This window comes from Vombatus ursinus, unplaced genomic scaffold (assembly GCF_900497805.2).
Source record: "Vombatus ursinus unplaced genomic scaffold, bare-nosed wombat genome assembly UNPS02006779.1, whole genome shotgun sequence".
NCBI lineage: Eukaryota > Metazoa > Chordata > Mammalia > Diprotodontia > Vombatidae > Vombatus > Vombatus ursinus.
The window spans coordinates 7543264-7558941 of NW_020946557.1; the positions used below are offsets into that span (position 1 = coordinate 7543264).

Below are 15678 nucleotides of genomic sequence, written 5' to 3' on the forward strand. Positions count from 1 at the left end.
AAGCATAAAAAGACAAACATGAGCTGATACAAAATGAATTAAACAGAGCCAAAAAATGATATGTGTATATATGTATATATGTGTGTATATAATAACTATAATACTATAAAAGGAAAAAAGTAAACACGAAACAATTATTTAAAAAAGAATGCTGCAAAATTACAAAGATAAACATGTTCCCAAAGAAGAAATATGAGAGGATACTTCCCAATTTCTACTTCTTAAAGAAATGGGGAGGGAAGAATCCACAGGTGAGGAAACTATGTATATATATATATACATATGTATATATATAGTCAGATTTTATTTATTTATTAGTTTTGCTGATTTTCTTTCATTTTCACTTCTTTTTTCCTTAAAAAATATTCTTCATTATATGGGATGGCTCTTTGGGAGGGGAGGAGAGGGATACAGAGAAAATTTAGGTGATATAACGACAAAAGTTCTTGAAATTTTATTTAAAAAACAGAAACCTTCTAGTCTAACTCCTTCATTTTAGAGATAAGGAAACTAAGGTTCACAATGTTTGCATGACTTGCCTAAAGTTACATAAGTAGCAAGTGGCAGAAGTAGGATTATTTTCCTTTAAATGGAAAATGAATTATTTTGAATTTGAGGTGCCTGCCAGGTTTTTAGGTAAATATCCAAGCCAGTTCAGCAGACAAATAGTATGCTTGGGGAAGTTCTGATATAATTGTTTGGGTATGCAAAAATGTATACATTCATCAGAGATAAGGGAGTTTCAGACTCCAATGGAGACTATACCGGGCAGTGACTGCAAACTAAATTGGACAAGCGAGGTCTGTGTGTAGGTACATCCCAATTACTGGGCAAATATATCCCAGTTATGGGATATGAACAAATAATTGGGGTATCCCAATTATTGGGCAAAGGATACATGTCAAGTACTGATTTAAATGGCTATTCTCACACTCACACACACACACCCCCACACACATATGAGGTAGCCCACATTCAACCTAATTCATCAAGCCTTTATTAATCAACTACTATATGCAAAACATTGTCCTAGGCCCTGGAGATACAAAGACAAAGCTAAAGAAGTTCCTGCCCTCAAAAAGTCATATTCTAACAGGAAGGGGATCTATATCTAAGTCAAAAAGCAAATAGATGGCAATTGAAGAAGGAAGATAACACCCAACAATTCAAGGACGTCAGGAAATATTTCCTGCCAGAAATGACATATGAAATGAGCTGTAAAGAAAGTTAAGGATTTCTTGAAAGAAGGCAAAGGTTCTAAGAGTTGGTGATGAAGTATGAAGAGGGAATGCATTTCAGGCACAGGGAATAATAGCCTATTCAAAAGAATACATTTGGGAAATAGAATATCAAGTTCAGAAAAAGGACTAACCGCAATGGTCTGCATGGAGGCTGTAGTTTTTGCCCAGACACTGTTGAAGAGAGTATTTTTGTTAGCATTTTAAAACCTATATATTAAGACTCCAGAAATAGTTATAGTTATTTTATAAGTGATTCTGAACTTACCTCATAGTGATATAGATATCATTCTGAAGAGCAATGAAAGAAAAATACAGATACATTTAGAATATTGGAATTGGCAAAAGTAATCTAAAAGATGCTTTGTTCTGATTGCTTATGAAGCAGGACTAAAAATAACAGCCTCCTCCACCATGGACAAATAGTTCAAAACCTCAACCCTGAAAAAAAAAAGTGGGCTCTGCGCTTAATTATTTAGATCTTGAATAACTTACCTCATGACAAGGCAGCTCACTAACAGGAGTAAGAGACTGGTCATACAGCTTGTTGGGGAAAGGGTAGGAGAAAGTGCTGGGGAGTTAAAGCTTGCCATGAGCTAAGTGTTCAATCCATTTATAAAAGAAATCTCCTAGCAACACCCCTGTACCACTCCCCCCCACCATACCAGTTCTGTTCTGGTTAGCTTCAACATCAATGCCAAGTCCTAAACTAAAAACTTGTATTGGGGAAACAGTAAAAATGATGATTCTGTTGTTTTCTGGTTAGTAAAGTACACAATACCACAACTTTTACTCTGCTTGGTTGGTTTTCCACTCCATTTGGTTCTATAAATCACGTAGGCACAAAAGTAGGAGGCTAAATAAATAATTAATCCAGGAAATAATAGAGAAATTAAAGCACGCACTATCCATATAGCAACCCCCATGCCAGGCAGTGAACGCATTTTTGACTCCTCCTTACATTTATCAAAATATGAATACATTGAGATCTATCTTATTTAAGCCTTAAAGTTAGGAAAATGTTTCCAACACTTAGAAAAAAAGAAAGAAGGGTAAGGGAAAGTCTCTACTCCCTACTCCAATTAATGAGTCAAGCCATTCCACCTGAGGCTGGCACAGATACTTTAACTTGAACCAGTCAATACATAAAGTATACTAGGTATTAAAGAATTTTGTATAACCTCATGTCATAATGCGAAGCAAGGTTTTTGTCAATTTGCAAAGATTATGGGACCCTTTAATCAATTTGGGAATGAAAGGTAGATGACACAAGAGACTTCTTGGGACTCATTGAGAAGGTAAGTCATACCTCTGAGTGTAAGCATAGAACAAAAAACTATTTCAGAGCCAGATCAGTCTACTGATAAAGGAAGTCCAGCCAAGACCCTAAATGAGAAATGCTTAGGGGTAAGGAAAGATTTTGTCCTTTTTTTCATTACCTTTCCCATCATGAGGTCCCATCAAAGGGACCACCTGTAAGCAAAGTCTGCAGCAGAGTCTGCTATCAGAGTGGATCTGATAGCAATGGCCACAGAAGTCAGGAGAGCAACAACCTTCAAATAGACATTCTCAGATAGTAGTTGCTGTAGCTGCTGTTGTTTAGTTGTTTCAGTAGTGTCTGATTCTTCGTGACCCCATTTGGGGTTTTCCTGGCAAAGATGCTGGAGTGGTTTGCCATTTCCTTCTCCAGCTCATTTTATAGATGAGGAAACTGAGGCAAACAACGTTGAGTGACTTGCCCAAGGTCACACCGCTGGTAAATGTCTGAGGCCAGATTTGAACTCAGGAAGATGAGCATTCTTGACTGCAAGCCCAGCCCTTTATCCATTTCGACACCTAGCTGCCCTTTCAGCAGCTTGTAAATACTTATATTTCATGGTCTGGAGAGATTTCAGGGTAACAACTGACAGCTTCCCTTCCCCTTCTGGAAAGAGAATACCAGCAGTAATGGAAAGCTAGCCCAGTCCTGCAGAGGAGTGACTTGGCCCAGCAGCAGAGCAGACAGAATGTCCTGGCTCATCAGCAGATTAGCCCAGCCTAGCAGCAAATTGAGCAGTCCAGTAGAGATGCCTCACCCTGAGACACGTCTATCACCAGCACCATGCCACACAATGAATTTCATGAGGACTCCGTAAAGGCAGAACAATGCCTAGTGGTCTGGAGGTATTACTTTGTCAAGTGAACTAGCTAAATGAGCCTTACTATCATTATACATTCCATTTCAGCCCATTACTCCACGGGTCTTGTACATGAAAGAGGAGAGCGTGCTGCTCTTTTGTGGTGAACTTCTTATACCAACTGTTCTTACTATACCTTCTCAGTAAATTCTTTTTCTAAAAGCTAATAAATTCTGTCTGAATATCAATTGGAAACACACTGGTGGGGTCTAATGAGTCAAAGTACTAGAAACCAGTGCTCAGGGTTGTATCCTAGAATCTTGATCCTGTCATGCAAAGCCCTTTCTTTATAACCTGGCTCCAAAGTTCCCTTCTAGCAGTCTCATACTAATCTCTTTTTTATGCTTAAAGCCAAATTGGACCAGTCTCCATTCCCAGTTCTTATCCTCTCCTCTTCAAGTGTCTTGTCTCAAGCCTAATGACTGAAATGGACTCCTTACTTCCCACTCTCTTCTTAATTGTTGAAGTCCCACCTTTCTTTCATTATACAACTCAAGTGCCACTTTCTCCAGGAAGACTTCCTTCTCTGACACCATCCCCTGCCCAACTGAAAGTGGTCTATCTTTTCTCCAGTTTTTCATGGCATATTGCAAGAATCTTTCCTCTCTCTCTCTCTCTCTCTCTCATTTACATACAAAGCTCTTTGAGAACAAGGCCTATAGGGCTATGCCATATTTATCTTTGTGTTATCAGTGTCTTACAAATCAAAGATACTTAATAAATATTGCCTTGAATTGACAGAAGTAAAGAATGAGGGATTTATTTTTTTAGTCAGCATATATGTGTATCATTTTATTTTTAAAATCCAATTCAGGACTCTTCTTCTTTAAAGAAACTGACTACTATGGGTGTGAAACACAAAATATAGTATCAAACTTTTTCAGTAAATTTGCTGAATATTTTTTCCACTCTTTTTTTAAAAAAAAATTGTTAAAAGAATTTACTCTCTGCAAGGGATAGTAGCAGAGATACACTGATTGTAGGAGATATCAAAAGGCAGTAAGGAAAAAAAAACAAGCGCTCATTAAGCACCTACTTTGTACCAGGCAGTGGATGGAGCATTAGGCCATGAGTCAAGAAGACCTGAGTTCAAATTTGACCTCAAATACTTACTAGCTATGTGACCCTGGGCATGTCACTTAACCCTATTTGCATCTATTTCCTCATCTATAAAATGAGCTGGAGAAGAAAATGGCAAACCACTCCAGAATCATTGCCAAAAAAAACCCAAATGGGGTCATGAAGAATTGGAAACAACTAAACGACAACGTGCCTGGCACTATGCTAAGCACTTTACATTTAATTCTCACAATAATCCTGAGAGGCGAGTGCTATTATTATCTCTATTTTAAAGGTGAGGAAACAGAGGCACATAGGAAACTTACCCAGGATTACATAACTAATAAGTGTGTGAGGCTAGATTTGAATGCAAGTAGTCCTGACTTCAGGCCCAGTGGTCTATTCTCTGCACCACCTCGTTACCTTAAAACCAAACAAAAACTATCTGTAAAAATTGACAAAAATAGAGGAAAATATAACTTAAAAACAAATTATGCTTTTGTTGCTTGAATTAAGGAAGGTTTCTTCGTTTCATGTTAGGATTCACTGAGTTCCTTTAAAACAGTGTTTATTTAACAATTCACTTTTAAAATAGTTGACAAAGAAGCGTACAGGGAAAATCTTAAAGTTCCAGTATTAGAAGCCACAGCCAACTTAAATAACACATTGTTGAAATTAATATTTCTTGAAAGGAAAGGTGAATTGAAATACAGAAAATTTTATTTATTGATACATTTTTAAAAATGCATTAGTTGTATAAAGTAAGGTATCCTTGTACCACTGAGAAATCCAGTTTGGACTGTTCAGTATTACATGCCCTACTTCACAGAGGTATTTTAAGGAAAGTATTTTTAAAATCTGAACATGTAAGAGAAACGTGAGTTGTCATTGATTAAACAACGCAGAAATGTGTTGTTGTTGTTGTTATTATACAGAGGCATATCTTTTGGACTTTTTACAAGGAACAGCAGATGTTGAACACAGCAGCCCATATAATTAGGAGCTTATCTGGAGCCATGGTTGGCATCAACTCTTCCTGATTTTCCAGGAAAATTTATAATTCTTTTTATATTCCTTACATAGTCCACCAAACTCTCAGGCCTATGTATTCTACTTCTCCTACCCAACAGACTAATTGAAAAACAACTTAAACTTAACACTATGTATCAACAACAACAAAAGGTAATGGGGGAAATTCAATTTTAAAAGAATATGTTAAGGTCTACGTGTTAAGTAGTTACTATGCTCAGGGATACATAGACAAAATAGAAAACCCACCCCTGCCCTTAAGACACATGTGTGTGTATATATCTGTGTGTATGTATGTGTGTATGTGTATACACACGTATATATGCATATATTTTATTGGGGGAATACATTAATTACACAGATAAATTGTCCCTTAGTAATTATGCTGCCTCCTCGAATTATCACACATGATATATGTGATAATTATCATCTGTGATATGTGTGATAATTATCATGTAATAATTATATATGCAAATATATAAGCAGATGTATGCATATATATGTATATTATACATACACACATACACATATCCATTGAGACATTGTATTCCTTTAGTACAATTTAGGATCTTTAAAAAAGGGACATTTTTGTCTTTGAGTACCTAGTACAGTGCCTTACACATTGTTATTATTGTTCAGTCTATCAGTTGTGTGCGACTCTTCACGACCCCATTATAGGGTTTTCTTGCCAAAGATACTGGAGTGGCTTGCCATTCTCTTCTCTAGCTCATTTTACAGATGAGGAAACTGGGGCAAATAGAGGCTAAGTGACTTGCCCTGTGTCACACAGCGAGCAAGTGTCTGAGGCCAGATTTGAACTCAGGTCTTCCTCTATCCACTGGTAAGTGCCTAAATAAGGTCTTCATTCTCTCCAGGCTGCATTGCTGATTCATCAGCACAGGTCTTTGTCTCGATGCTATAAGAAATCTCTTTCCCTGGGAAGTTTACTACGCCTCTGTACTACTTCTCACACTGGATGTACCCTCCTGCCCCAGCTGCCTCTCCCTCTGATTGGCTGATTCCTCCCAGAACCACCCTTTTAAGGAGGAAGTTCAAGCCAGCCTGGTGCTCATTTCTCTCCAGGCTACATACAGTACTGATTCATCTTTACAGGACCTTCTCTACTTGCATACCTACCTCTCCCTCTCTTTTCAGTTCCCTTTTATATGTCCTCTTCTCCCATTATTATATAAGCTCCTTGGGAAAAGGGCTTGTGTTTCTGCTTGTATTTGTATTCCCAACTCTTAGTACACACCTGGGGCAAAGTAAGCATTTAATAAATGCTTATTTAATAAATAATGAATTAATCAATACTAATAAATAAATTAATTCTTGTTGCACTGTATTGTATTGCATAAGTAAATATTTGAGTAGGGAGGGAGCACTAGCAGCTAAGGGGACCAACACAGGCTTCCTGTAGGAGGTGGCTCCTGAACTGAGCCTTGAAGGAAGCCAAAGATTCTACCAGGGAGAGGGAGGAGAGATTCCAGGGGAATACTCTTCTGTCACATTCCTCTTATGGAAAGTCTTAAGAGTACAAAGCAAGAGTATTATCAATACTTACACATTTTGCTGTGCTTTCTCTTGTTCATCAGAATTCTAAAAGTGACATCTCTTTATACTCTGAGAAATAGTAAGGACTGAGGACACCATTCTTCATGTTTTAGGGTACAGCATGTATACACAAGGTACATTTTTTCTCCCACTCAACTGTGAGCGTCTCTCAAGTTTCTGTCCCCCGTCCATTAATCTTCACTCTCCTTGGGTGATCTTATCTGACTCCATTTCTCCAATTATGAGTTCTATGCAGCTGATTCTTAAATTGACATTCCCCAACCCCTAACTTTTCTCCCCAAGCTACAGGTCCACAAACATCTCTACCCGAATGCCCCTCCAACACGTCAAATTCCTCATGTCTAAAGCTGATAATGCCCTAAAGCAGTGCCTTACTCATGGTAAGTACTTAATCAATGTATGGAGAAGTGAATTCCTGGGCATGCTTTTTCTATATGTTCCTCTGGGTTCTTTGTGTTGGCAATGAAGTCTTACATGCCAGTCTATCCTGCAACTTGCCTGAGGTCCTGGACATGGAAGACACAGATAGGATTGAATGATGATGACTCTGTGTTCAAGGTCAACAAGAGCTATGGTCCTTGATGAAATATTCTGAGCTATGTTTCTGAATGACTTGTTCTTTCAGCTGATTCTCACAGCATCATTTAATGAAAGCTCAATTTATAGCAATAAGCAAAGATTTTGGAGTTTATTTAGCAAACCCTCTCTTCACAGGTGGCACAAAAGTCTTATATCTGTCCATTCATTTATTCATTTGACAAATAGTTATTTTGTGTCTCCTATGTCTCTGTGTTGCTGTTGTTCAGTCGTGTCTGACTCTATAGTCACACAAAGTCCAGGGGCATCTTCTTGGCAAAGATACTGGAGTGGTTTGCCATTTCCTTCTCCAGGGTTTCCCCATTTTACAGATGAGGAACTGAGGCAAGTAGGGGTTAAATGACTTGCCCAGGGTCACACAGCTAGTAAGTGTCTATGGCCAGATTTGAACTCAGATCTTCCTGACTCCATGCCCAGTACTTTATCCACTGCACTATCTAGCTGCCCCTTATAGGGATTTTTGCTAATACAATGATAAATAAAACATAGATGCTACCCTGAAGGAGCTTACAAGCTTGAATAATGAAAAAAAAACTGCCAAGAGATATTTAAAATATTTAAACTATTTTCAAGCATTTTGGGAGCACTATTTAATTAAAATGTGTATGTTTATTATAAATGCATTTTATTGATATGCTTGCATTTTTTATCTTTGCATCTCCAATGCTTGACTCATAGTTGACACTTAAATGTTTAATGAGTTAATTGATTCATTAATTCAGTAAACCATTTTCTATAAAGATACCATCTAAGTTTAAGCCTTCAAATGTGTAGAAAAGTAAAAGAATCTTACAACTTTAAAGCTGAGATCATCTAGCCCAGCAGTTCTCAAACTTTTTGGTCTCAGGACCTCTGTATACACTTAAAAATTATTGAGGACCCTAAAGATCTTTTATTTATGTGAGTTTTATATATATAAACTGGATTAGAAATTAAAACTAACAAAATTTTAAAATACTTATTAATTCATTTTAAAATAACAATAATAAACCCAATACATGTTAACATAATATATATTTTATGAAAAAAACATATTTTCCAAAACAAAAAATGAAAATAGTGAGAAGAGTGGCATATTTTTGCAAGTGTCTTTAATGTCTGGCTTAATAGAAGACAGCTGGATTCTCATATCTGCTCCTACATCCAATCTGTTGTGAATATATTGTTTCAGTTGAAATATATGAAGATAGAGCAGCTAGGTGTTGCAGTGAATCCAGTGCCAGGCCTGGAGTCAAGAAGACCTGAGTTCAAATCCATCCTCAGACACTTATTAGCTGTGTGACCCTGGGTGGGTCACTTAATTCTGTTTGCCTCAGTTTCCTCATCTGTAAAATGACATAGAGGAGGAAATGGCAACCACTTCAGTATCTTTGCCAAGAAAAACCCAAACAGGGTCAACAAAGAATCAGACAGACAGAGGACCAGTGCTCTATCCACTGAGCCGCCTACCTGCCCCAATGTGAGTAAATCTGAATATACGCTACTACTCTATGAGCCCCTTATATCTATCTCCTCTCCTTTGTTTAAGTAATGCCCTTCTAGAGCTGTATTTTAGTCATTGGTCTCATCCCACCAAGAAACAAGGATACCATAAGAAGTCACATCTATTTCTTGGGCCTGGCTTTTCAATTCACCTGGCTTGTTATTCATACTTTCCCAATTTGTGCATTGACATTTGAAGTCACGAGTTTTATTACTTGCTTCTTTCTTTGATCTGTCTCCTTTGAACTTCTGAGTGTTTTAACTGGTATTCTTACTAAATTATAGCTACTATTTCTGGAAAATAGTAAATATATACACACACTATCTCTGGAAAACTGTGTGTGTGTGTATGTATATATATATATATGTATATGTGTATGTATGTATATGTGTATATATATATACACACATATACATACATATACATATATATATACATATACATATATATATATATACATATACATACACACACACATTCCTGTATTTTAAGTCATAGTCCAGAAATCCAAATCTATCTTCTCATTCCAATTATTCACTTCTTTCTTTTCTGAATCCCTTGCCTCTGGTGGGGAGCAATAATAAAAATACCATTTATGTTCCTCACATTTTTCTATTTTTTGTCTAAGCCTTTTTAAGCTTTCACAATGTTTTCTTGGTTCTTTCTAGCCATATGATTTGTGCCCATGTGAATTATAAGAGGATTTTAGCCATGCAGTTTGACAAGTCTTAGGAAGTTCTCTGTTTTATCTTGGACACATACCCCAAGAAGATAGCAGATGTCTCTTTTGTCATTTATAATGAAGTATCACCATTGTACAATGTGGAAAGACAATTGAATTTGGAGTCAGGAGACCAGTTTGAATCCTGGCTCTAGTATTTATTAGTTGAGTGCCATTGGGTAAGTCACTTAACCACCCTAGGCCTCAATTTACTCAGCTTTATAATAGGGTGAATTTTACTGAAATTGCATGATGTTTGAGGTCCTTCCCACTCCTAACATTTCAAAAATTTATAATTTTATGAGATGTATAGTCTTGAACCAATCACGTCACTTCTTAGGCCTTACTTTCCATCTGTAAAATGAACAGATTGAACTATATGGTCCCTAGTATCCCTTCCGACCCTAATTTATGATCTTACCCTTACTGCCAATATGGGACATCATAATATATTTGATAATAGAAGCTATTACTCACCAGATCACACATATTTTATGGTGTGACAATGTCAGACTGGCTGTCCTAGAAACAAAGAGTGTGTAAATATAGATAACTTTATTTTTAAAATATTTACCACGCTTTTTAAAATAAAAGCTTCTTGGAATATCTATTGCCTCACTTATTCAAATTCATATAACATTCCATATTTTTAAAGCATTTACTCCTTCTTGAAATTACTTTGTATTACTCTATAAAAGAGAAGCAGTGTGGCATCATGGATAAAGACCTGATCTCAAGCCAGGAAAACCTCGGTTCAAGTTACATCCCTCACACGTATTTATTGTGTGGGATTTTAGCACAAGCTAAATCCACAGTGCTTTAGACAACTCTCTAAGGCTGTAACAATATATATTGGTGAAAGAAAATCTCCAATGTGAGCCTTCCACAGCAATGAAATCACAGGTCTATCCCTAAACCTACTTTCATGTATAAATTTAAATATCCTTTATATTTACTTATTTGCATACATTTTGTACCCCTGATCCAATAGAATGAAAGCTCCTAAGGGGAGGGACTTGTTTCACTTTTGCCCTTGTATTTCCATGCCAAGCATAGTTCCTTTCCCATATTAATAAATGTCCAATTAAATAGAAGCAGTGGAAATAATACCGATTCTGGGGTCAGAGGACTTGGATTTAAATCCCACCCCTTGTATTTATGGCCTATGTGACCTTGCGCAAAGCACTGAACCACTCAGAGCCTCAGTATCCTCATCTGCAAAATGAGTCGGCTGGACCAGCTCTATATTTGTAATCCTATTAATTGAACAAATAGCATTTGTACCACACAATGTAATGTAAAGTAATGCCCACTGTAAGGTTAGATCCTATACTTTCTCACTTAGCCTGACAGAAATAATACATTTTTGGGTATCTAAGAGGTATATAACTGTATAGCCACTAATCGTGAGCAAAAAGTCAGTAAAAATTATATCTGAGGGGGTAATATCTGAGAATTCTTCACATTGAACCTGGTGTATGATTGAGCACTATTCAAGGAAACACCCAGAAAATTCTCAGCATTGGATTAAAGAAACCCTTTGCCATTGGTCAGCAGAAAACCATCCCAAGACAGAGATGAGGTAGCATTCAGGCACATAGCTGAAGCATATTTTGTTTCTTATAAATTACAATGATAAAGGCACAGATGCAAATTCAATACTGTGATCTGACTAAAATATATTTTCACTATTCCTCAGATTTCCCACATATTCAGAAAGATATTTTTAAGATGATGTTCACTCAATTGAGAAGTCGATCAGTCAGTAAACATCTTTTAATTGCCTTCTATGTGCCAGACGTTATGCTAAGTGCTGGAGATATAAAAAGAGGCAAAAGACAGTCATTGCCCTCAAGGAGTACACAATCTAATGGAGGAGGCAAAAAAGAAACAAGAATATGTACAAACAAGCTATACACAGGATAGACAGGAAAAATTAAAAGAGAGAGGGCATTAGAATTGAGAGGGATTGGGAAAGACTTCCTATGGAAGATGGGATTTTAGTTGGGACTTGAAGGGAGCCTGGAAGTCAAGAGTCCAGGACTAAGAGAGGGAGAGAATTCTAGACAAAGAAAATGCTTGGAGATGAGAGATATCTTGTTTGTGGACAGAAAGGAGGCTAGTGTCACTGGATCAAAAAGTGCAGTGATAGGAAAATTTGGAGAGGGGGGAGTAAGCACTGGGGATGCAAGATGACACTAAAGATAAAAGCCCTTGAGGAGCTCACAATTTAATGGAGGATACAATAAGCATACATATACATATACATATATACGTATATGTATATATGAACAAGCTATACACAGGAAAAATATGAAATAATTGAAAGAGAGAAGGCACTGGAAAGACAAGATTGTTGTTGTTTGTAAGCCAAGAAGCTGAGGTGAGGAGGGTGAGTATTCCAGGCATGGGGTATAGTCAGTGAAAATGCACAGAACAGTTAGCCCTTGTGAGAGGAATAGTTCAAATTTTTTAGATAGACCCAATTTCAAGAAAAAAATACGTGTATTGTTAATAACCTTTGTCACTCCATTTTTTTTCCTATGGGTCAGATTCCTTTTTTTATTGTTTTTTGCTCATCTTTTTTGGCCTTTTTTCCTTACTTTTAAATTTGAGCTCTGCTCCTGGAGTGGAAGGGGCACTGGCTCAGACTTCTTGTGCCAGGGGCTACAGACACTGGCTATTTACCTGGTATTGCACTGATGTTGCCCTGAGGTCCACTCAAGACCCCCCTGTCTGGTACTGTGCTGAGGGGGTGGGGTGGGGGCTGGCTGACATTACTGGAGGCCATAGGGGTCTGGCAGCTTACCTACTGCTGAGCCAGGATCCTAGTAGTGGTGTCCAGCATATGCTGAGGCCAGTGTGGTGTTTCTGAGCTATTGGTGGCCGTCTGGCTGCTGGCAGCTGCCTGTTTGCCCAGGGCTATGTAGAAGCCCATGGCAGAGGCCCTGGCTTGGTATCTTCCTGTTTGCTTGGGCATCCTAGGATTATAGCATTTACCTGTTTGCCCCGGGCTTCACTGATGCACAGAGAGGTCTGGCTAGTGGAGGTTGCTTCTTTACCTGGGGCTACGCTGAAGCACGTGATGGCTCTCAGAACTGGAGTTTGCCCATTCTCCTGGCTATGCTGAGGCAGGTGGGAGGTCCGGATGTTGGTGTTTGCCTGTTCCACCACTTTGGGGCTCAGGATCTACTGCTGAGTGAGACATACCTTTCCTGCTGATCTTCCAAGTTTCTTAAGCTCAAAAATTGTTTCACCCCATCTTTTTTCTGGTACTGCTGTTCCAGGATTTGCTTGAGGGCACTATTTTATGGTTGCTTGGAGGTGAATATGGAAGAGTTATGGTGATTTACTGTTTACTCTGCCATCTTGGCTCCTGGAAGTCCTTTGCTTCTTCTAAACAACAAAGAGCAAATTCAGAAAATTAATTTGTAATAACAACTCATTTTATATAGCACTTTAAGACTAACACAGAGGGTGATTTATTCACAATAACCCTGTAAGGCAGGTGGTACACATAATGTTATTAACCCCAGTTTACATTTGAGGAAATTGAGGCTTAAAAGGTGATTTTCCCAAGTCACACAGCTTGTCAGTATCAGTCAGTATTTTAACTTAAGTATCTCCTGACTCTCAAGTCTACCCTCCTTTCCATGACACCAACCTGAACTGCATTCATTTCAAAGAATGATACCCAGACATTTCTTAGTAGCCACAAATTATGGCAGCCTGAATGGAGTGAGCAAAATAATATCTCATGTGAGACAGTTTTGTGAATTTCATGTACCACAGAGAGATCTTTTTAAGAATTTTCTTCCTCCTCAGAATCTTGATTAATTTTCAATCAACTCCATTCAAGTTATTAGTCATGTTGGACTTTGAGAACCTGTACTAGTTTTTCACAAACTAATTCCTCCAGTTCTCTCTGTTGAAATCAAGTCATTCTCCTCTCAGGTCCTTCTAACTCACATGTCCCTTTTATCATAAAGAAAGGTAAATGGGTCACTCAGTGGGAACAAGCATTTATTGTTTCCTATATGCACAGAACTGTGCTGTGCGGCAAATGTGTAGAAAAGCAAAAAAACAAAAAACAAACCAACAAACTGTCCCTGTCCTGAAGGAACTCACATTTTAATGGGGCAGGTATTTTCTCTTTCTTTCCACTCAGTCACCTAATTCCCCTCTTTTCATTCAATTCAAGCTTGACTTCTTTTAGAAAGCCTACAATAATTAACAAAGCAGAACAGTATTCTTCCCTTTCCATGAACATGAATGGCAATGCTGTAGCCAACATTCTTACAACTCTCAGAAAATGTTAAAGAAAAAGAGAAATTTATGCCATCCATCTCCTTATACCTTTATAAAGGTATAGCTATACCTTTATAAAGTCCTCAATTAGCTTTATGTGTTTACATCTTTTTTTTTCCCTCAACAAAATGGCAAACTTCTGGAGTACAGAGATCCAGTCATGTATTTTTGTATCCCTCACAGTTCCTAATACAATTTGAAACACATAGTAGGTCCTCAATACCTATTTAACTGAAGTTTCTAGGCAAAAGGGCTCTATCTTTAGTTTGTTTACTATAGTAATGGACATTTAAAGGTAGTATTTCAGAATAGTCCTTATATTTACATATTGCTTTATGGCTCACCAAGTATCTCTATATAACATAGCTTATTTGATTCTTTAATTTTTTTTCAATTAACAAGCATTTATTTTTTTTTTCTCCCACCATCCTTCCATTGAGATACAAGTAAAGAAAAACAAAATCCTTACAGTGGAAAGAATCATGAGTCGTGGCCGACTTAGATGGTCTGGGCTTGAAGTTCTTTGACTTACTACCTGTTTGACCTTGGGCAGGTCACTGACTGTTAAGGTCCTTGACAACTCTAAATCTATGGATCTGTTTTTATTATATCTATTTTTACAATTGAGGAAACTGAGTCAAAGTCACAGAGCTAAAAGTGGAAGAACCAGGTTGAGAACAAAATTTTCTGATGAGCCTTATAAGATACCATGGAAAGATCATAGGAATCAGGACATCTGGGTTCTGGTGCCTGCCCTGCTACTTTAGGAAATTTTCTGGGCCTCAATTTCCTCTTCTGTAAAATGAAAGGGTTGTACTATGTAATCTCTAAGAACCCTCCCAACTCAGATGTACTATGTTTTTTAGGCTAATTTTATAAAATCTGTCCTCTGTCATTGTAAAGAACTTAGTGTTCTTTGTCAAGGCAAGTGATTCTTGAGCACCTGGTGGAAAATCCGACTGTGAATATCTTTCAGAAAATGGGTGTCCCAACATATCACTGTAGCTGAGAACCTCCTTGAAAAAGCTTAATGTTCCTCACAGCAAATGCTAATGCATACAAAGGATGTCAGAAAAAAAATTCTGGAGGTATATTGAACTTGAGCAATTTAATTCTCACACACACACACACACACACACACCACACTTCACCCAGTTCAGTACCAGAGGTCCAAGTGCCATCTTGTTTATTACACTTCCTTTGTTGGGCTTTTTCTCTGCTCCTGTGTGGAAGATTCAGCTGTTATTTATTATAATTGTACTAGCCTAGTCTTACAGCTGGAAGTCTAGATGCCATCAAGGCCAATTCCTTCATTTTACAAATGAGAAACCTGAGGCACAGAGTAATTAAATGATGTACAGGGTGGCCTAGTGATTGAGGTGGGATTTGAACTCAGGTCTCCCTCATTTCAGATTCAGGACCCTCTTCACTATATTACCTTTCATCACATTTGTAGACTCTACTTTGTCTCCTGCAATCAGTGCCAAAGCA

At 37.7% G+C, this 15678-nt stretch overlaps 1 protein-coding gene across 1 annotated transcript in view; it reads right to left on the reverse strand.

The window, feature by feature from the left end:
* The window catches only part of ROS1 (ROS proto-oncogene 1, receptor tyrosine kinase), a 130493-nt gene extending 117823 nt beyond the window's left edge, over nt 1–12670 (reverse strand). Inside the window, 1 exon segment of the mRNA XM_027848575.1 lies at nt 12568–12670. Within this exon segment, the coding sequence (XP_027704376.1) occupies nt 12568–12670 (103 nt within the window).
* Nucleotides 12671–15678: the final 3008 nt, after the last annotated feature.